The sequence below is a fragment of the Larimichthys crocea genome, chromosome I (assembly GCF_000972845.2).
Source record: "Larimichthys crocea isolate SSNF chromosome I, L_crocea_2.0, whole genome shotgun sequence".
Lineage (NCBI taxonomy): Eukaryota > Metazoa > Chordata > Actinopteri > Sciaenidae > Larimichthys > Larimichthys crocea.
In genome coordinates this window covers 17431577-17454412 of record NC_040011.1, presented here as the reverse complement: position 1 = coordinate 17454412, position 22836 = coordinate 17431577, and the positions used below count along the sequence as shown (strand labels likewise).

General features: G+C 40.3%; 1 protein-coding gene across 1 annotated transcript in view; it reads right to left on the bottom strand.

Annotated features, from left to right (window-relative positions):
- LOC104930387 (rho guanine nucleotide exchange factor 10-like protein) overlaps window positions 1-22590 on the bottom strand; it is a 41076-nt gene extending 18486 nt beyond the window's left edge. The window contains exons 1-10 of the mRNA XM_027286269.1: window positions 21971-22590; window positions 18249-18316; window positions 14345-14605; window positions 14218-14245; window positions 13418-13491; window positions 6321-6584; window positions 6038-6171; window positions 2436-2549; window positions 2080-2188; window positions 1702-1805 (exon numbers count right to left, since the gene is read on the bottom strand). Coding sequence (XP_027142070.1) covers window positions 1702-1805; window positions 2080-2188; window positions 2436-2549; window positions 6038-6171; window positions 6321-6584; window positions 13418-13491; window positions 14218-14245; window positions 14345-14605; window positions 18249-18285 — 1125 coding nt within the window. The 5' untranslated portion in view covers window positions 18286-18316; window positions 21971-22590. The remainder of the gene's footprint in view (window positions 1-1701; window positions 1806-2079; window positions 2189-2435; window positions 2550-6037; window positions 6172-6320; window positions 6585-13417; window positions 13492-14217; window positions 14246-14344; window positions 14606-18248; window positions 18317-21970) is intronic.
- Window positions 22591-22836: the final 246 nt, after the last annotated feature.

Below are 22836 nucleotides of genomic sequence, written 5' to 3'. Positions count from 1 at the left end.
TAACGTTCATCACAACGAGCTACAACCTAACGTTCATCACAACGAGCTACAACCTACTGTTAATCAAAACGAGCTACAACCTAACGTTCATCACAACGAACTACAACCTAACGTTCATCACAACGAGCCATCCTCAGAGCCACTCCAACAACATTAGTGTTTACTAGGACTTTTTATAATTTCTGGGATTTCTTATTAGGAATATTAATCAATAACTTCACAACATCGGTTTGTATAGTAAAGCAGCTTCATGGTGCCTTCAAGTGCACCTCGGAAACTCAGAAATCAAATAATAATCTCTTCTAAGATACATATGCAGATTTAGAAAAGTCATTAAATAAACAAATCAAATTGTTTTCTGACAACTCCAACTGATTTCTTGTTCTACATGTCCCCAGCTACTTCTGGGGTAATTTTCAAGTTCTTTTACTTTACCAATTTCTAATAAAGTGGTGCTGAACTCATACACAATGTATGGTGACATATGCAGATTTAGAAAATTCATTTAGAAAACAAATGAAATTGTTTTCTGACAACTCCAGGACATTAATTTGGGCCTTTGTCCAGTGACATTCCCTCATCTCTGTCTCTCACTCTGCTTCTTTCCTTTTTTAGAATGGGGTTTCATTTCACCATTTTTGAACAAGAATCAGGTGGAGTTGTCAGAAAACTTTCATTAGTTTCAAAAAAATGTCATTAGTTTTTTAAATACATTTTCTAATCTGACTATGTCGCCATATATTGTGTATGATTTCGGCATGAGACTATTCGAAAATGGTACAGTAAAAGAACTTGAAATTCACCCCAGAAGCAGCTGGGGACATTTGATTTGGTTTGTTTATTTAATGACTTTTCTAAATCTGCATATGTATCTTAGAAAAGAGATTATTATTTGATTTCTGAGTTTCCGAGGTGCACTTTAAGGCACCATAAAGATGCTTTACAGTACAAACTGATGTCGTCGGGCACTAGATTTTAAAGTGTAGATAGCGTTACTGCAGTACTGTATCATATTAAAGTTATTTATTAATATTCCTAATAAAAATTCCCAGAAATTATGAAAAGCCCTAGTAACACTAATGTTGTTGGTGTGGCTCCGAGGATGGCTCGTTTTGATGAACGTTAGGTTGTAGCTCGTTGTGATGAACGTTAGGTTGTAGCTCGTTTTGATTAACATTAGGTTGTAGTTCGTTGTGATGAACGTTAGGTTGTAGCTCGTTGTGATGAACGTTAGGTTGTAGCTCGTTGTGATGAACGTTAGGTTGTAGCTCGTTTCGATTAACATTAGGTTGTAGCTCGTTGTGATGAACGTTAGGTTGTAGCTCGTTGTCTATCTTACTACGGTTGAAAATATGCGTGTTTTGTGTTTTAACAACGTTTCAATTAAGAGTTATTGATCCTGGAAGCGGAAGTGCCAATATCTTTCTAACTTTACCAAAGTGCAGTGGCCAATGAGGCACCTTTCCTTTCCTTTTCTCGTAATTAAGAGATCCTGTAATTACGAGAAAAGATCTCGTAATTACGAGATAAGGTGTCTATTTTTTTTTTTTCAAGTGAATGCAATACGCTTCCGTAGAAGCTGTTGTTTTATGCTGTATAAATACTGTTAATACTAGAATGAATTTTCTCCTGCCTCTACATTTTCATACACAGGTATGTGTACTTGGCCAATGCATAAACAGACATAATCCGTACACACACCTGTTGACTGCTGAGCCCCACTGGCATGGGGCACAGCTGTGGTGGAGGGTGCTTTAACTCACACACAGACACATCCATGTAACCTGCATCATCCTTTCCCTCACCTAAAAAATCAAACACAAGCGCTTTATTCACACACAGAAAGAATCACACAGGAACAGAAATCTATGTTCACAACAGCTTGAACTGCAACTATTTTCCATCCCTGTAATGTGAATTGTGACTTCTTTCACATCACAACTAATATTTTCTTAAAATCATTTTGAAAAACATATTACTTCAGACAGGTTAGTGCTGCTCTTCTTTTGTAAAGTCATTTCTGTGTACAGTTTCTGAGTTTCAGCTGGTTCCCGGGTCTGTCTGTACCAGTTTCTGTACCTGTGGAGTCTTTTCTCTGCAGGAATGACACTTTGCGAATCATGGCTAACTTTGTCTTTTCTAAGCCGTCCTTGGTTCCATTCCTCGCTGCTTTCATCAACTGCTGCACCTAGAAAAGACAACATGAGTACAGATGTATAATCAAGGTTGTTGCAGATAATGCAATGCAATGCAAAACAAAACAACAACAACTTTGGAACAAACAACAAACAAAACAATTTGGTGAAAATTATTCAATTTTTTAAATCTAATATCAGCCCTTATGTCATTACTGTGCTTGCCCTTCATCCCTCAAATACTGCATCCATGAAAAAGAGGAGAACATGAAAGAAATAAAGCTTCAGTCAGAGTCTTACCTTTGTGTCACAGCTCTGTCTGATGTGGGAAACATGTGGTGAACTGAGACACACCGCCAACTCCCTTCTTGTGACAGTACAACGCTCCTTTAGCCTCAGCACATCTGCAGGCAGCTGTGACAAGACCAGATCACAGAGCAGAGAACAGTGTTGAAGATTAACACACCAGGCATTATACCGACAGAACAGAAGACATCATACCTCATATATACTGAGAGACCTCCTCTGCATTTAAATGCAACTGTTAAGCTCCTCTTTCCATTTATAATGTCTCCACACTGAAAGTTTACTCAAGTTACACTATGTCATTTTCTAAACACGAGTTTAGTAGGGAACGTCCAACAGCAGGGTAACACATGGTGACAGAAGCAGAAGACAGAAGTGCTGACTGAGCGAGGGACCGCCAGAAATAATTCACTTCCTCTTTTCGTCAAACCAGGTTTCATTAGGGCCCGAGCATGCGGTGCGAGGCCCTATTGGATTTCGAAAGGTTAAAAGTAAATCGCATTTTTGATGGCCTATATGTACTCGAAAACTCACGGAAATTTGCCTACCCCACTAAAGTTGGGTGTAAAATTACGTATTTCAGGGGTCTCGCACATGGACATACAAAAATGGCTCTACAGCGCCACCTAGATGTAGGTTTTCGGAGGAGCCCCTCGCCACGGTTTCATCCACGTGTACGAAATTTGGAGGGAGTATGTAACATACCGAGACACACAAAAAAGTCTCCTGGTGACCCAGGCTACAGCGAAGCGTACGGCGTCCATTTTGTTCCAAATTTGGCCGTTTCGTGTTTTTGGGGTCATTTCCAGGGGTCGTATTTGAACAAACTCCTCTTAGGGCTTTCATCCTATGTGTTTGAAACTTGCCGTGTGTGTTCTTAAGGCCTCGACAATGAAAAGTTATCAAAATCTCAATTTTTCATCACAGGGCGTGGCTGTGACGGCGTATCAAAGTCAACAGTGCCGATTTTTTCGAAAAAAAATGTGACTCCATTGACTTTTTGGCTGATTTTCAGGCAAAATTACTGGCCTCTCATATACTTTCTCAGAGCTGTCTGAAACTTCTTGTGGTTGTTAAGACCAATATTGTGCAAAATTCGGCAGCATAAGCTGGACTATTGTAACTCTTTGTTATCAGGCTGCTCTAATAAGTCTCTTAGAACTTTGCAGCTAATTCAGAATGCTGCTGCACGTGTTCTGACAGGAACCAAGATCAGAGATCACATCTCTCCCATTTTGGCTTCTTTGCATTGTTAAAGCTCTTCATAGTCAGGCACCATCATATCTTAAAGAGTAGTACCTTACTACCCTTCTAGAACAATGCACTCCCAAAATGCTGGGTTCCTTGTGGTTCCTATAGTTTCCAAAAGTAGATGGGAGCCAGAACTTTAAGCTATCAAGCTCCTCTTCTGTGGAACAAACTACCATTTTGGGTTTGAGAGGCAGGTTCTCATGGATCATTGCTGCTGCTGTGGTCCTGCATGAGGTCCACTACATATAATATTACTGTCATTATTGTTACCATATCTCCATTACAGTTTATAGTATTTGCTGCTATCTATATTATGATATGGTGATATATAAATAAAACTGAATTGAATTGAGGTGAGTTCGATTTAATTGAGAGCTTTCACATTCCCTGTAACCCTGTGGAAGCAAAACTCCAGAATCAGTCTGGCCTTAAAGCTGTACCTCCACAGAGTCACAGCATCAAGAGTCTGGCCAGCCTGTCTCTACGAGTCAGCTAGGTTGCCTAACCGATTAAAAAGTTGAGTAGTTGAGCACTTTGCTTTTTCTGTTATCGTATACCAGACTCCACAGATAAAAACAGAGGCAGTAAAAATGACAGAATAACCAAACCGCAGAATGGGCACCCATTTAAAACACTATGATTAAAAAGAGACAAATGCATTGGTTGTAATGGCACTATGTAAAACCCTGCACTGGAGATCTCCAGTTCTCTTTTTCAGAAGTGGTTGATACATTTTTTTTTCCATTGTGGGCCACACAGAGCACACAATGGAAAACAGAGCCTCTTTAAAAGATCAGTACTTAAAACAAAAAAAACGATCAAGGAAATCCTGTTTCACTAACTTGGAACCATGTGTACTGTCTGTGCATCTTTATCCACTTGTCCACCAAGCAATGGGAAGAGACCAGCTGCCTCAGATCATGGTGGGATACTGGATGAGGCTCTGCATGATTGCGAACTAAAAGCTCATCCTCAGTACAATTAAAACCCCCACCACTTTAATATTTTCAAAGGAACGTTTTCTCTTGTATTGTTATTTGGAGTAAAACCTCTGGATTACAGGAAGCACTGCTCAACTCCACCTGCTCCCCCTCCTACTCCCTGCTCCAGTCTGCCCCATTCCCCACATCACTGTGCATTTCTTGTAAGAACAGGACATCATTACGTTTCATTTTAGCCATTTCAAACACCATTGCTCTATTCCCTCTCTCCCTGGCACCACTGACACTTTAAAAACATCCATAATGAGGGAGATGTTAAGAATAAAACTAAAAACAATCAAGGAAATAAACAAAAAGAAGTGTAGAAACCCTGTGTATCAGTAAAGTGTTGCTCAACACTACAACCTCACCTGCCTCTTTCATCTCACCTGCCTCTTTCACCTCACCTGCTTCACGGAGCAGGTCACTGCAGCTAGGACAGGCTTTGATTTAATGCCTCTCCCCACCACACCCAAAACATTTTATAGTGTTTCCACACGAACACCGAAACAATAATCAAACTCTTCATCCTTGTTATTGAAGATCATGAAGAGCTGCCTGCACTGAGACCCTACGTGAGACACCACCTTTCTGTGTCTCCACAGCTCTCCGATGAGACACTCATCACTAACGAATGGAGGGATATTTGACAGAGTATTCTTTGTTTACGGCTGCGTCAGTGGCAGCACAGGCTCAAACATCCCATTGTACACATAATGTACTTATATAATGCAGATTACAGTTTGCATGAAACTGTAAGTTTGTACTTATTGTTGTTAATGTGGTTAAGCACTCACAATGGACACCACTAGGCAGCAAGATGCTTGTTAGTTTGCTAAAATACTCATTAAGTATTTGACAAATGTGTTGTACTCATGCCTTTGTTATTATTTTTTACACCAAACTTTGATCTTTGCAGAGGGGTTTTATTATTTAACCTGCACTGATGTTTTTCCAATAGAGGGCAGCAAACGCCACCTAATGGACTAATGGTACGTTGATTCACCACTCCACCCATTCTACAGTATGTTGATGTGGAGAGCCCAGAATCTTACCATTTAATATTCCTCATTTCCAGATACCATTACACATGTTCATTCACATGCTGTACAGATTGTAAAGCCCACCAAGGAAATTGGATTTGTAAAATTGGGCTATATAAAAAATATATATAACTTAAATAGACACATTTTCTGCTGAAATTGGAATGAAGTCCTGGACAGTGTTTGTCATTATTATAGTTATCCCGCAGCACATTCTAACAGAGGAAACAGAGGACAGGAACTGAGCTACAGCACAACAGTGACAGAATATTCACAGTGTCCTTTATTCAAACATTATTCATATTTAAAATAAAAACCATACCTTGCTACTGCTGTGGGCTGGAGAAACGGCCTCGTTGTCAGACATCTCATCATAACTCTCAAACTCACTGGAGCTCCAACCATTGGAGCCACGGTGATGAGGTGTTTGGATGTCCTCATAGATGTCATCAACATCTACACACAGAAGTCATCAAAACAAGTGAAGTTTCATATAATACAGTTACTTCTAGTTACTGCCTCTATTGTTTTAGTGAATCTATTCAAACTGTATAGTCCAAAGTGTTTAATACTGTCAAGGTTTACAAGAGTCACAAACTGATCACCTTTGACTGGGTGCTGTAGGCTCTCAGCAGGAACATCATCATAAATGACTTCTGGGTCCTTGACCACACCGTCTGTGCTGCAGGTCACTGTACTCTGGTCGGTTAGCCTGTCTACACCAGCTGAGTGATGTTTAGTCTGTGGACTGTCTGAAGAGGACACCTCATCTTCAGCAGTGTCTTGCTGAGTGTCCTGCCGAGGGTTGCAGCCATTTACTACACTACTGGACTTGTCCTGACAGCTTTCTGGCATTAAATAAGTTGTTCCTACAAAATAATGAAACCATCAGTTTAGCAAGTACCACAGTGTTAAAGAAGTGCTTGTGAAAGTCTTTGTCTTTGTAAAAATCAGGCCCATTAGGACCCTCTCCTCACAGATCTTCATCTCATTAGGGCCCGAGGACTGCGGTGCGAGGCCCTATTGAATTTCGAATATTTATTGAGTGTGCCTGAAAGCGCACACTATATGTTATCCACCGCGCTTATTCTTCTTCTTATTATTGAGTGTGCGTGCAAGGCGCACACTATATGTTATCCACCGCGCTTATTATTGAGTGTGCGTGCAAGGCGCACACTATATGTTATCCACCGCGCTTCTTGAGTGTGCGTGCAAGGCGCACACTATATGTTATCCACCGCGCTTATTAAACTTATTCTTCCGCCCTTTTTTGTCACGCTACTCCTCCCAGAGTTTTTGTCGCACATACACAAAACAGGTATCAAAACGACCGGCTCGGCCGGGAATCGATTGCTATGACTTTTCTAAGAGTTTCGCATGTTTTTCGCGAATTTATTGCGAATTTATTGCGAAAAATTTCCCATAAGGAATGAATGGGGAGGCCCGAAAAAAATACATTTCAACAGACATTTTCAACAATGAACTGCTCTGGCATACTTTCACCGAGAGACTTTGTTTAAACTTTAAAACGTAGGTATGCTTCCCTTATCTTCAGGGATTCACTACATTCATCGACAGCTTTTACCGTTTTTAAACTATCAAGGCTCAAAGTTGAGCAGGTTTTTAGTCAAATTTCTGGGTTTATAATGGGTGTGTATGTGGCGGAATGTTTGTGCTAGAGTGGATGACATCATCAGCTAGAGTGAGGAGCAGGGAGAAAAATCGGTGAAAAAATAAAATGGATTCGACTACCGTGGCCTCAAATGCCCCACTACAGACACGATTTCTACATAGAAACGTAGCAAAATTTGTTGTTATCACTCACATTCGCCTGCCAAAGCTGTCAGACATTAGTTTTGGCTCCGTACCGCTATTGATCGTTACTCCCGCCAACAGCCTCATAGACTCCCATATTAAAAAATGAGGAATTTTCTGGAGAGGCAGACGTACTCGTTTGCTCCTGGGACACATTTCTTCTTATCGACACAAAATGAATATGTAAAACGATCAGGAAGTCTCATCGTGCCTCAGGTTAAGCTGGTTCAATGATTGGAACTACGGTTTGGCCAGAAGTCCTTCCTTTTCGAGAGCAGTTCTCACCATTTTCTCTCAGTCTCTAACTGACATTCTAACAGATGCAAACTGCTCCCCTGATTACAGTTGGTCCTGGTTGCTTGGCAACCTCAGCCTGCGTGAAGGAGAAGAGGGGGGAGGGGCCACCAGAAGCTGAGCAGCAGCCATTTTAGTAGTTCTTGGCACTTAATTTGAACTTGTCTGTCTAAAATGGCAGACAGAGACAGCAGAGCAGCTAGCTCGTTAACATGCTAATGATAATTACCATTAGCCACTAGGAATTAAATACATGCTAATGTTAACATGGTAATGCCAACAGTAGGTAATGTTAATTGCTAGTGCATCAGCGTTAACATGCTAATGTTAACATGTTAATGTTAACATGCTAATGCTAACTGTTAGCGCATCAGCACTAACATGCTAATGCTAACATGCTAATGTTAACTGCTAGCCCATCAGCGCTAACATGCAAATGCTAACATGCTAATGCTAACATGCTGGTGTAACCCAGATAAAAAAACGTGCATTAAAAAGGTATATTTCATTGTGCATTAAAACAGGCCGCAGATAATTAAGCTAAAAAATGTGTTAAAATGTATTAATTTCATATCTAAAAAAAAAAGAGAATATGTGAGTTAAAAGACTGTCAAATTCATGAAGAAAAGAGTATTTGTGGTTATTCATTTGGAAAAAAACTAGGGGAACTTTAATTTGAAAGGGATGAGGTTTGTGGTCCCGGTCTGTCATACAGTCAGAGGACCAGACGCAGTCTGTAATCCCACCTGACGCAGGTTCACTTTTCGCTAAAGCCCTCAGAAGGAGCAAGAGGAAGCATGTTCTGGACACGGTCTTAATGTCAGCGAGACGGAGAAAACAGAAAAGTGGATAAACTGGAAAAAAGTGATTAAAAACTCGGAAAAAACTAAAGGAGGAATCTCCCCGGATGACCACGACCTGCAGGAGTGCAGTTGGAGGATTCGCTCGGGTGTAGAATCGCAGTGGTGAGAGATCGTCCTGCTGTGCTAATGATAAATGCTAAAACGCTAATGCTACAAGCTAAACGGCTAACTCCGTAGCTAACCACTAGCTTCAATGCTATATCGGAGCGCTAGCTCCGGGGCTAATCAGCACTGCTAGTCACACCAAGTATTGATGAATAGCTCTGATGTAACAATTTTGTCTAGCTTTTACTTGAGTTATGTGTGCTATGTGTGTGACTGTGACCATATTTGTTATTTTAAGCACATTAAGTTATGGCTTCTTACTGTGAACCTTACAAGAGTTTACATTTTGGTTTTTGTGATAATTAATAGTTTAATTGCTATGTAAATAGCATATATATATATGTGATGTACTGTTAGAAAAATAATCATTTGGTACCATAATTACTTTAATTATTTACCTTTTGCTACTAGAAAATTGTGATCTTATTTTGCAATACAAGTTTAGTTAAAGCACTTTTCTCTACAGAATATAGAGACAATTTAAGTGATTCATAGTTTAAGAGCTGAGAAATGAAGAAATATCTGATCCTACTTATTGTAGGTCAGGTTTTTGAGGAACCCTTGAATTTCGATAGAGCCTGTCTGGAGGATGGAGCCAGAGAGAGACGCTGATGGCGAGCCGGACCCTGGAGGATCGTAGACGTACACCGCGGAATTGAATCCTTTTGCTCACTTTTACACATACACACACACACACACACAATCGTGTGGCTGGACTGACACCTAAAGGGTGCAGATATAGAGAAGTGAACAGAACAATAAGAAAAAACACGCGCAGCTGTGAAAACTTTTTATTTTGTTTTTATTTTCTATACTACCCGGTAAGGCTGTTGTATGTATTTCATGTGGTTTATTATTCTCCCCAGCTTCATATTAAAATAGGGGAGCATTGTTCTCATTAACAAAAAGAGCCACAGTGTCGTGTCGTTCATGTGCATCGGTTGGTTACACCTGGGCTCCGTAGCTGAATTTAAATCTTCTGTTTCTTATTCTGACCATTAGTTCAAGTTATTATTATCATTACTAATACTTTTCTGCTTCAGAAGGGTTACATTAATATTAACTGTTAGCCCATCAGCGTTAACATGCTAATGCTAACATGCTAATGCTAACATGCTAATGTTAACATGCTAATGCTAACATGCTAATGCTAACTGCTAGTCCATCATCGTTAACATGTTAATGCTAAAATGCTAATGCTAACATGCTAATGCTAACTGCTACCAAAAAATGCTAATGTTAATTGCTAGCACGTAAGCGCTAGCTGCTCCTGTGTCTAAATAAACATGTTAAAAATGACTGTTTGAGGTGTGCTTTTTGGATACAGACCCCCAGCAACAAGCCCACTCGTCACTCGCAAAATTTCTTTTCTAGTACTGAATTTCTGAGCAGTGTCAGTAATAATGTATGGGGACGACGGGGCCAGAGTCAGGCACACTCAAAATTTCTTTAGAAATTTTTCTAGTTATTTTTACGCCCTTTTTTTGTCACGCTACTCCTCCCAGAGTTTTTGTCGCACATACACAAAACGGGTATCAAAACGACCGGCTCAGTGAAAAAATAAAACGTATTCGACTACCGTGGCCTCAAATGCCCAGCTACAGACATGATTATCCCCTCAAATGTAGGAAAATTCGAGGTGATCGCAGTGATAACACTGTTGAAGCTGTCTCTTTTATAGTTTTGGCTCGCTACAGGCTAATTGATCGAGTACCCCCCTCCACAGCCTCATTCACTCCCATGGTTTTTGGAGCAGAGAATTTTCTGAAAGGAGCAGGGAGCACCTGTGCTTTCTCTGACTCCTACGGCCAAAGTTTATACAATTTTCGCCTGAAACTTGGCACAGACATTATACACAAGACGAGCATTCTTCTGGTCATTTCAGATTTTGGTTTGAGGCATACCTTATAGGTTTTTTTTGGCCACCTTCGAGGGGGATCATTCAGACATATACTGTGCATCTCAGTGGGACAGACTGTAATTAATCACAGACCTGTGACTAATTACTCTGACCTGCAGCTCACCCTGGTTGCTTGGCAACCTCAAGCATGCCTTTAACTAACTTTTTTGAAGTCTCTGTATGATATCAGACTATCAAGACTACATTTTTAATGTTGGCCATTTTATCCTTGTCTCTCAAAACACAAACACATAGATAGAGAGACAGACAGACCACACACAGGCAGACAGACAGGCAGACGCACACACACACACAAGTTTTTCAAAATAAGAGTCCCTTCAAAATAAAAGCCCAATAAAAAGGCAATGATGACACAGCTTGTTGTATTAATAATGAATTTTCTGAGCAGTGTCAGTAATAATGCATGGGGGCGACAGGGCCAGAGTCAGGCACACTCAAAATTTCTTTAGAAATTTTTCTAGTTATTTTTTTTCTTTTTATTATTTTTTTCTTGTTCTTCCTAAAAGTAAATAGCATTTTAGACTATATGTACTCGAAAACTCACGAAAATTTGCCTACCCCCCAGAGTCAGGTGTAAAATTATGACTATGTGGGCGTGGCGATCCATAAAAAGATTCAAAGACGAAATCGGCAGGAAGCACCTGCTGATGGCTTATGATTCTCAGAAATTCAAGTGTTGGGCTTTCATGTACTTTTTCAGAGCTCTCTGAAACTTCTTGTGGTTATTAAGACCAATACTATGCAAATTTCGGCTGCATAATTATTTAGGGGGCCGGGCAAAAGCGCTCTATAGCGCCCCCTTGAACTTTTCTTTGAGGCAGCCCCGCCACAGTTCTGGACACAGAGTTATGAAAGCTATGATGAATTGTAGAACATGGCAAAAAAGTCTCTTGGAGCAATGGGCTACAATGAACAGGAAGCGAGAAATTTAAGAATGAAAATCACCATTTTTGGTGTTTCGGGCTGGTTGAGAAGGGGTCATGTTTGGTGTTTCGGGCTGGTTGAGAAGGGGTCATGTTTGGTGTTTCGGGCTGGTTGAGAAGGGGTCATATTTGAACAAACTCCTCCTAGGGATTTTATCCAATTGACTTTAAACTTGGTAGGTGTGTTCATATAGACTTCCTGAGTAAAAGTTTAAACTTGGTAGGTGTGTTCATATAGACTTCCTGAGTAAAAGTTATAAAACTTATGAATTTTGAGGAAACTGTGTGGGCGTGGCGCTCCATCAAATTTGACCATTTAATCCAAATTTCCCCTTGCATATGGTCTATTTTAACAAACTCCTCCTAGGGTTTTTATCCAATCAACGTCAAACTTGGTAGGTGCATTCACGTAGACTTCCTGAGTAAAAGTTATTAAAATTATGAATTTTGATAAAATGGTGTGTGCTCCATCAGATTTGACCCTTTCACCCAATTCTGGCTAATGTGTGTGGCCTATTTTAACGAACTCCGTGCACGTGCGAGGGCCCGACAAATGCTGCTTACAGCTTTAATTCTATATATATTTTTTAAGATTTTTTTTTGGGGGGGGGGGGGCTTTTTCAAGCTTTTTATTTGACAGAGACAGCTGAAGAGTGATAGGAATGTGGAGAGACAGAGATGGGTAATGACATGCAGCAAAAGGCCACAGTTCGGATTCGAACCCTGGGCCGCTGCAGCAAGGACTGAGCCTTCGTATATTAGGTGGATGCTCTACCAACTGAGCTAACCAACACGCCCATCTCATTATATTTATGATGGAATATCGGGGCGGGTATAAAAAGTTTAAAGAAAAGGGTAGTATTGCGAGAACTAAAGGATCAGTGTGTAGCATTTAATGGCATCTAGAATTTTGCACCCTTTTCCTTCTAGCTAGAAGGAAAAACTACGAAAAACCAAAGAGGACCTGTCTAGAGCCAGCGCTTGGTTTGTCCAGTTTAGGCTTATGTAAAAACATAGTGGTGCAACATGGTGGAATCTATAGAGGAGGACCCACAGCATTACTAACCCTAAGGTAACAAATATAGCAATTCATATTTCAAGGTGATTATACACCAATGGGAAAAAGAAATTCTGCCATATTCCGTAAATAGGTAACCTGAAGAACAGGTTTAAAATACACATACTGTGACCTGTCAGGACTAGCAAAATACAATTATGCATAACTTGTTACACAAAGACAAGTCCCACATGAAATGACTGGATTTATTGTAAACTACTGTTCAGAGGGTAGAATAAATGTTTTCGTGTGGGTGTATGAACACACACATACAAGTACATTACAAGGATAAGGAGGACAGCTAGCTATTCCTAATGCTACCAGCTATTTGAAATTTGCCTCATATCACTGAAAGCAGGAAATGAAAGAAAATAATAACTGTCTAAACAAAACTTGATTCTAACCCGACAGGGCATTCATTTGCATTTCTTCAAATAAAAAGATAGAACTTTACTGAAATGTAGCATCTTAACTTTGCTATATGCTAGATACTACCAAAGCTAACACTGCAGGTGAGTTTGTTTACTTTGGTACCTTTGTTTAATCTGAGTCTGAGCTCTGAAAGCACACTGAGCCACTCCATGGCCCGATGTGATGTCTGGGCTATCCGATTGCAAGCAAACACAGACCCCCCCACCCACTTTGATTAGTACAGAGCTCCAAGGCTGGCCTCCACATCCAGCTAAGTATCTGATGGCTGTCACATCAGATACTTATTTCTTACCTTCATAAATACTGCTTGTTTTCCGAGAACTCTCTGATTCTCCAGTCACTCCCAGATCAGAGGAGGTGGAACATCTGAAACAAGAAGTCACTCTAAAGGTCATTCAAAGAACTTTTCATACTTATCACTTTAAAATGTCTTGAATGGCACCCACGATTCTGTTTTCACAGCATTAGGAGAGCAGGGGCGGGTGGGTAGGTGGGTGGGAGTGGGTGGTGTTCCTCAAACATCCACTTGAGGCTAGCTACAAAATGAGTCAGTCTAAGCCTCAATATTAACATGCTGACAGTAAAAAGGGGTAGATGAACTTTGTCACCCACAACTTGACAATTGTGATAGTGTACAGCAGATCTTGTGTGCAGTCATATCACCTGACAAGGAGGAGAGATGAAGTATGAATATATGTATTGTGAGTTTTAAACAGTGTAAACTGTGTGTAAAAACATAATGTGCTTATTGCATTGTAAAAGCTGGGGAATATTTAACTTTCCGCTTAAGTTTAACTGGTATTGAGTGTGAGGGCTTAGAACTATGTGGTTAGACTATTATATCCACTGCATATACATGTTGGTCAATCTGTTGTTGGATTGGTCTTTTTTTGCCATGTCTGGGCTGTGTGGCACACAATATTGGAGACCCAGAAGATGTAAATGTACAAAATGTGTTTTCTGCATGTCAGTACACACAAAGCTGATTTTTCATGACATTTTAGATACTGGTCATTTTATGCTTGGTTTACAGATTTTTGTGTGGTCTGTTTACAGGCTATATTTTATTCTACCTTATTTATTATAACTTACCCCTCTGGGGACTCCCTGACCTCCATATCTGGAAAAAAAAAATTATATAACATTATAATGCCATCTACAAGCATACAAACCCTCATTGTGATACAGCCATATACCATCTGTGTACATGCTACCTCACCTGAGCAGTACTCATGGTACACCAAGGAGTCTTGGCCCACTTGCCCTATACTGGTTGTTCTATTCATGTCCTGGCTTGTTGTCTCTTGGATTTGGGTTTTTGGGTTGTTTGTCTTAGTGTCAGGGTTTGACACTGCTATGACTTTGCTCCAGTCACTCATCTCTGGGGGCCCGACGTCATCCTCATCACCAAACTGAAACTTCCCCCCCAGCTCCTCATCCTCTTCTTCCTCTATGTGTGATGCCCCATTAGATAAAGACACTGAGGAAAGAAGGAAGTGATTTAATACTTCGTACTACCCTGTTTCACAGATTCTCAACTCAAAGCCATTTCATTTACATTACATCGTTGGAGCTTAAAGAGTCATTTCAGGAGCCGGACCACACCTCAACCGCACCACTTCCGTCAGTCCTATAAATACCCTCCTAACCCTCTGGTTCTCCTCAAGCTCGTATTCCGCACGCGACTCAGAAACACACGGCACACCACCTCGAGCACACTCAGGGAAGCGCATTACCACCTGTCTACAAGTAACTTTCATTCATTTACTCACCCTATCGTGAACATGGACTTTGTCTCACTTTCCATCGAAGGATAATCAGACGAAATCAGGACAGTCGTGTCCAAAGTTTCCATCAACACACGCCAGCAGATCCAGCAACAGAAGCGGAAAACGTCTCTGCGGCCTCCATGCACAAGGCTCTTCTTTAAGAAGCTAGTCAATCCAGCGAGCCTCCACTCAGCGCCTTTCATGCCCATTTCCCGCCCGGTCATTTACCCATGAAGATGCTGCTTGTTTCGTCAATTTTGGGGGTTCCTAACAATTCGCAAGTAAAAGCCAAGTTGCTTCCCAGCTTCTGAAATCTACCCCATAATAGGCACAGCTATTTCGTATTCCAGCTATTCTGCCACGCTCTCGCAAGTCTGTCCTCATACACTAATCAACAAGTCGCTGCAACGCCTGTCCACGTCGTCCGCCCATGTCGTCCATCCCTAATATGGCACTCTGTTACACACTAATACGTTTAACACATATTATGTCCCGATCATTCCTTCCATTATTTGGTCTCTAACTCTGGCCATCACGCACACATTCTAGTTAACTTAGCAGCATTAACTTCTCTTCACTCTCTGTAAACTTCACTTCCTAGAGAGCGTTTTTATTCAAGAGCTGCTTGAAATCCTTTCCACAAACCCACTATATGTCCAAGTCATCCATTCGATACATTCCATGTCGCTCCAACACGGTCATAATTATTTGGTTTCTCAGGTCATTTGAGTTTCTACCCTTCACATTGACCCACTTCGTTAGACCTGCTTATCTTAATTGCCAGATGACTCTATAGTAGTTAAAGTGTCATCATACCAAACTGTTAATCCGGTCAGTTTACATACGTCTTCTCTTCAAAGTCTAACCTACGTCCACTCCTTCCAAGTCCGGACAATCGCATGCACATAATCTCCTTGTCCAGCATTCTCCTGTCTACTACTCCAGTCACTCCTTCAGAACCTGAGCAGTCACTTTAGCTCTCCACATAGCATCCCTGATCATCACTGACTTTGATCGGAACTCAGGTCTTCACAGATCCACACTGTCTCATTCCAAGTAACCAGAAGCGGTTTGGGGGTCCGTCATGCCCAGGTGCTACAGCGGATTCCCTACCGAAGCTTCCCCACACCGCAGCATCAGACCCAAGAACTTCATGAGATCACACTTCATCCACAATCATTCATTTGTCAATAAATAATTTTAACATATCTTGTTGATGGTGTGGTCTATGCTAGTGAATTGGAGCTTAAAGCATAATTTTGGGAGCCGGTCCACACCTCAACCGCGCAACTTCTGACAGTCCTATAAATACCCTCCTAACCCTCTGGTTCGCTTCACGCTTGTATTCTGCACGCCCTTCCCGCCCACCCCATTTCTTTCACTTTTTCTCCTCTCTTTCCTAGGGCCTGTCAGGGGGGTCCTTCATGCCCAGGTGCTACAGCGGATTCCCTACCGAAGCTTCCCCACAACGCAGCATTAGACCTAAGAACTTCACGAGATCACACTTCATCCGCACTCACTCATTTTGTCAATAAATAATTTTAATGTATTTTAATGTTGATGGTGTGGCCACAGCTGCCCACAGGGCTGAACGAAAAGAATGGGGCCATTATTGTAGCAAAACTACTCACATATGTAGGTGAAGAGTTTGTACATATAGTCACTCTGCTCTTTAACCTGTGTTTTTGTATTACAGCATGTAACATGGTCTTCAGTATTATTTTAATAAACAAGTGAATTGCCCTTTATGTTTCATCTGTACTGTAAACTGACTGCTGTTTGTACTTTGCCTTCCAGTAAGCCTGAAGAGCAGTAAACTGCCTCAGCAGGTCTTCCCACACTTATACTGATGAAGCCAACAATCTGACACTGTGGGTGTCTACAAGGTGTGATTTATTTTTTATAGATCTTAAACTCACTGTCATAAGAGTCAGAGGCCGGGCCATCCATCTCAATTATTTTAAGATAATACAATATGTTGAACAGCTTGTTGACCAGTGTTTAACTTTGCTGCATAGGAAACAGCAGCCAGAGGATTGGAGAGAGAGAGGTTACACTCAGAACATATGGCCTTTAAACACAAACCCTTGAGGTTATGTCTTCACAGGCGCCTGTGTTGAAACTTATTTTTCAACATTATTTCATTAGATATATGTTTTTTTTCAAACCGTATGCATAGAGTAATGCAGAACAGGGGTCAACGGGTGCACGGGAGATCATTTCTACCCTGGGGTTCTCAAGCAGGTTATTTAGGCCATGAACAATACTTCATCTTTACCTTGCGCTTATAGTTCTTGAACACCTCCAGTGTCCTTTCTTTGACTGTAGTATATTTCCATCACTTCTAGACATCCAGAGTTCACTATGTCAGTCCTCCTGGTTGCTTGTGCTGAACTCCCTGACATATTCATATCAAGGTTGACTTAGAAACATATGACTTACAGAGGCTAGGCCCTTAGACAACATATGGTTCCTAAGCCTGGTAGGCTCTTTGCCTAGAACAGCAGAGGATTAATGAGTCAGGCTTCACCTACAAACGAGTTCCTGAGCCTGGCTGCATGTGTTGAATTTAGACCAGAAATTTGTTTACATAATTTTTGTGCAAATGTGTCTACCTTGTTACAGAATATCACAGCATAGTCCATGATAGAACCTCTATTTTCTTTTGTAAAGGGATTTTTCACATCCAGAGGACCACTAATCAGCCTGTAAAAAGCAGTTGTATAATATCATTTGGTGCAGCTCAAGGACACATGCAGACTGGAGGAGCCAGGGATGAAACCACAGATCATCTGATTAGTGGATGACATGCTCTAATTCCTGGGCCACAGTCACTCCATCTCTGCATTGACTCGAGACATTGGGTTTCAGTGTCAGAAAAATGTCAAAGTTTAGAAAATAAAAAGTCTATTTAATTGCTTTATGAGAAATGTAGGATCCAGTGCTTTTGAATCTTGTCCTGTACTGCACTTTAACTAGCACCCCATCTCCAAGTCAAACCACTACTGTAAGTTACATCACCATTTTGCATCCCATCTTAGTATGCAGCTTCTCAACTGTAATTATTGCTCTCGAGGGAAAGTATAAATGGCTTCCACCTATATTTTTCTGCAGTTGGCTCATTTCCACATTGATTTGACATTTGTTACTTTGACTTAGATGTTTATCTGGACATTTATCCATTTTCTAAAGTCAAAGACAACCAGTGGAGAACAATATAGTACTCAACACTGTTCTCCACTTGGTGCAAGGCTATTTAATGTCAGGAGCTGTACCAAAGATATAACTATAAACTATACTATATATCAAAATAATAATAAATACCCACATCAATATGACGACTGAATGACTCACCCAAGGGATGACAGAGAAGTGGATGTGGAGAGGCCATGCTGGGTTCTTCTTAATGCTCACATCAGCTTCTGTGAACACACAAATCACCTCACCATTTAGCATTTGTCATTACTAGCCTTTCAAAAAAGATAAGAAGTAGCTCTCCGCAATGTTAACCCTAGTGGGGAGTCACTACAACCCTCTTAACACATATAGGATATGCTGACACAGGTATAATGAAGAGCAGAGGGTGGTGAAACCAGTGTTTATCCACATGGACAACTGGTTATAATTGTATTTTGCTGCATTTCGCCAGAGGCAACATGAATGTGTTACATTCCTTTACAGCAAATCCAGACATGTCCCTTTCCGAAGTGTTACACAACCAGATGACAAGTCACTTAAACATGACACCATAGCTTTTAATCGTTCTCAAAACTAGGCCATTGGACATAAAATTATGTTCTAGTCAGTCATCTTCTTACCACCATAAAATGAACACTGACCTTTCAAAGAAAGGGTTAGGGGTTAGTCCCTGAGAAGAACAATCTGTTGTGCCACGTTGAATTACAACAAAAATAGATTGTCACACCGCGGTGAGGTCAAGTTGGGTTTTTGTTCTGTCTCGTCATTTCCTGTTTTATTTTGATATTTACCTGCCCTCTCGTTTCAAGTCACTTGCCCTTCCTCATGTGTCACCGGTCTGACTGTCTTCCCCGCCCTGATTGTTTCCACCTGTTCCCCATTAGCCTGTGTATATATTGTCTGTGTCTCCCTTTGTCTTGTGCCAAAGTGTTTCGTTATCAGATCGATCAACAAAGCCTTGTTTCCTTGTCCATCCATAGTCATAGCCTTGTTGCTCGAGTGTTCTTTTGTTTATATTCCTCGATTGAGTGATTTTTTTTTTTTTTTTTTTTTTTTTTTTTTTTGTAAATTCTTAGTCTAGTCCTTTTGTTTCTTAGTGTATAGTGTTGTAGTCTTTTTCAGCCTCCTTCGGAGCGCTTTCAGTTAACGTTTTGCAGCCTGTTGATTTTCCTCTTGGTGAGTGATTTTGATTTTGATAACCTTTCATAAAGTAGTTTAGAGTTTTCCTCCTTTGGAATGATTTATTTATTTATTTATTTTTTTTCCTAGTTTAGACCTATTTTTTTTATAGCCTGCCATAGCCTCACTCTGTCGAGGGTTTTCTGTTATTTCAATAAACACGCTCATTGACACCTCTGCGCCAGAGTCCTGTTTGAGTCCGGCCTGACATAGATTAATAATTCATCTGGCTATATGGGGGGGGGAAAAAGCCCCCATTTTGAAGAAGATACCGTGGGCCTGGACAATGAACAATAGAAGAAAGAGAGGGAGCTGTGGTGTCAGCTGTGATGAGAAAACAGCCTCTGAATTGTCCAGACTAAGTGATCTACTGAATCCTATTGACAGCATTCAGTTAAAGTGCTAAGCCAAACATGGTAACAAGATGAAGGCACATTCTTGCATAATGTTTAACTGAAAGTTGAAGAATTCTCTTGTTGTATAACATTAGAGTTTTTGCCCCATTAGTATCAGAGCCAAAGGAAGACAAAGTCATCCAGTCAGTCTTTTAGTCAGGCCTGCACAATAAACTTCACAACACCTACTGGCCAGATTGACCTGAACAGATATTCCTGGTACCCAGTGCATTATTCTTAATGATTATAGTACTCGCTAACTATCACTACCACTATCAGTTAAAGACTGTCCAGCCCAACACTTCCAGGAGAACCGATCTCAGATGCTGTCATTAAAATATACTCTGAGAATGTGGAGTCCCAAGAGAATGAATTGTCAGATTATATTCAGATTTGGCAATCTGCTGCTTTAGTTGTAATTACAGTCAAATGGAACTACTAATCTATCCTTAATATATAGAAGAATAAGATGAACAACAACAAATGTTAGTTACACCTAAAAAGAAGCATAAATCTGTGTGCAAGTCATGATGCTGCCAAATACAAGAGGCAAGTTAGAATCCGTACGTATATTCACCATTTGGTGTAGCCTATAGCCAGCTAGCTACTTTAGAACATTCCTCTGTCATGTTTTTTGCAGTTGGCGCTGTCTGACATTATAGCCCTTTCAAACATAACGTGATTGTGCAATTGACCACACAGGACGGTCACAAGGATGCACTGCCTGTCACCTTCCTGCCTGTCACAGACCTGTACTTGATCCCAGCCAACTGTACACAGCCTAAGTGTTGCCTTCTACAGTCTAAGAAGGCAACCTGATTTTTACTGCAAAATATATTGACATATCTACTATCTACTGTCAAAAAGCCCTAAAGTTTTGTATGGAGAGTTTCTATGGACTGAAATATGTTCCACCAGAATTTGAATCATTTATATTTGAATTTGAATTGCTTAACTTGAATAATTGCATTAAAAAACAAAATTTAAATCACATAATTTGAATTTGTATTATTCAATTTGAATCATTGCATTGAAAAACTGAATCTCAATTGTAATTTGAAATAGAATTTATTAGTCTGGAACTGAACATTCAGTTCTCACAATTCAAATTTAGTTCTCACAATTCAATTTAAATTTTCAGTGTCTGGACACACACGCGCGCGCATAGGTGCTGATTGGCTGAAGAGGCGTCCTGAGTATCTGTGCTCGATTTCTCTGCCTCAACTACCAGGATGTTTGTAACAGAAAATGGAATTTGAATTGTGAGAAGTGAAATTTCAAATTATAATTCAGATTCAGTTTTTCAGTGCAATGATTCAAATTGAATAATACAAATTCAGATGTAAATGATTCAAATTCAGTTACTGGTAGAACATATTTCAGCTCATAAGTTTCCCCTTTTGTTTATTTTATACCATGCAACTTATATAATAAAATATAAATTTGGATCCTTTACCTCCCCTACAATGCAATAACAATGGTAAGTGGTAAAACTATAATTACAATGACCTAAATATACAAATATACAATATTATTACTACTTCACTATGATATGAGAGTTTTGTATATGCATTTTAATATTTTTTGCAATGCAGCTTTTAATACATCACTTCCAAATTCAAGGCTGAGGTTGACAGCAATGCAAACTGGGATACAAGGGGAAAAGTATCAAGGGAGGTTCAAGGAAACAAGGAAGCACTCAAAGGGCACTTTATTCTAGTTCTGTAAATAGGGCCCCACAGAACCTCCGCACTGGACCTGTGCATGCAGTCTGACAGGTGAACTGAAGCAGCAGAGACATTGTAGACATTGATCTGCATGTTACCTGCAGATTCACCAGACCCAAAAATACCTTACTCATGATCATCACATGATGAAGATACACTAAGACAAACCTGCAGTCTGTGTTCAGATATTTTCACGTGCATTTATGAACCTTTGTCTATCGTTCTATCGTTCTTTTTAGGTCTGTATTGGTGTGTATTGGTCCTTATCAGCTGGTCATGCAGAATGCCATGTTGCATTTTCATCTTCAAATATCTCAGTTCTACAGATTTTGACCAGTTGTTATGCATTATCATACTTGAACAGACTTGTTTTCTTTTATTATTTGCAGTTAGTTGTTTATGTATGTGGTGTGATAATGTGGAAATTAGTTTTTTATTTAGATAATGAACTACTGTACTTAAATTGTAAACCCTGTACATCTCATTTGACAATAAAACACATTTCTTTGTATAATTACAACCCTCCTGAAAACGATGTAGGAACTACAGCTATTGAGTGAACTGTGTGTGAACCCACCTTTAAATTCAGCATGCAGCTGGACTTTATGTGTAGCACTTCTTCATGAGGTTTTGTTGCTTTATGAAGTACACTCTAACACTCACGCGCCGTCTGGATCTCATCACCAAAATTCAGCATAGACTTCACTCACGCCGTTTGTGAATCTTTTTATGAAGACGTCGCTCAAGTTCTACCGGTGCACCGACAGTCTAGGAATATGGACTTGGTTAAAAATAGGAGTCCCCCAAAACTATCGTTTAACTAACTAACTTTCTTTCCAGGGTTTCCCTATTGTCTTTTCCCTCTTCTTCCTCCGTCTGTTCCGCTCTTCCGCCGCACGCAGAAGCCGAGGCTTCAGTTACTGAGCTGCTCCACTGAAGAAGAAGCATGTAGGAGGATGTAGTCTGGGCGGAGATTGAGTTTAACATACTATTAGCACATTCAGTAACACAAACCTGCAGTCTGTGTTCACACACACACACACACACAGACACACAGCAAGAGAGAGAGAGAACTGGGTACTCAGATATTGTCCTGTCTACCATTAATAACCATTCAAAAACAAAGAGCGAACATCGTCAACGGTAGCACTATTTGTAAATGGTCTGTATAACACCTTTCTAGTCTGCAGACCTTCACTGTCAGGTCCCTAACTTCCACTGTCAGGCCCGGAAAAGCAAGGGATACATTTCAAAATAAAATCGCGAATGCACTTCCAGTTGAATCGTTTTCCTCAATATATTAGTAAACAATATGACTCTATCAATTCCCGGTCTATTGTATATATTGTTTTTTTTTGTATAGTAAACTTTGTTTGGTCAGTGCACACATTTTCTCTTAAGTTATTACTCATATACATACGCCAATTCATAAGATGTCATAGG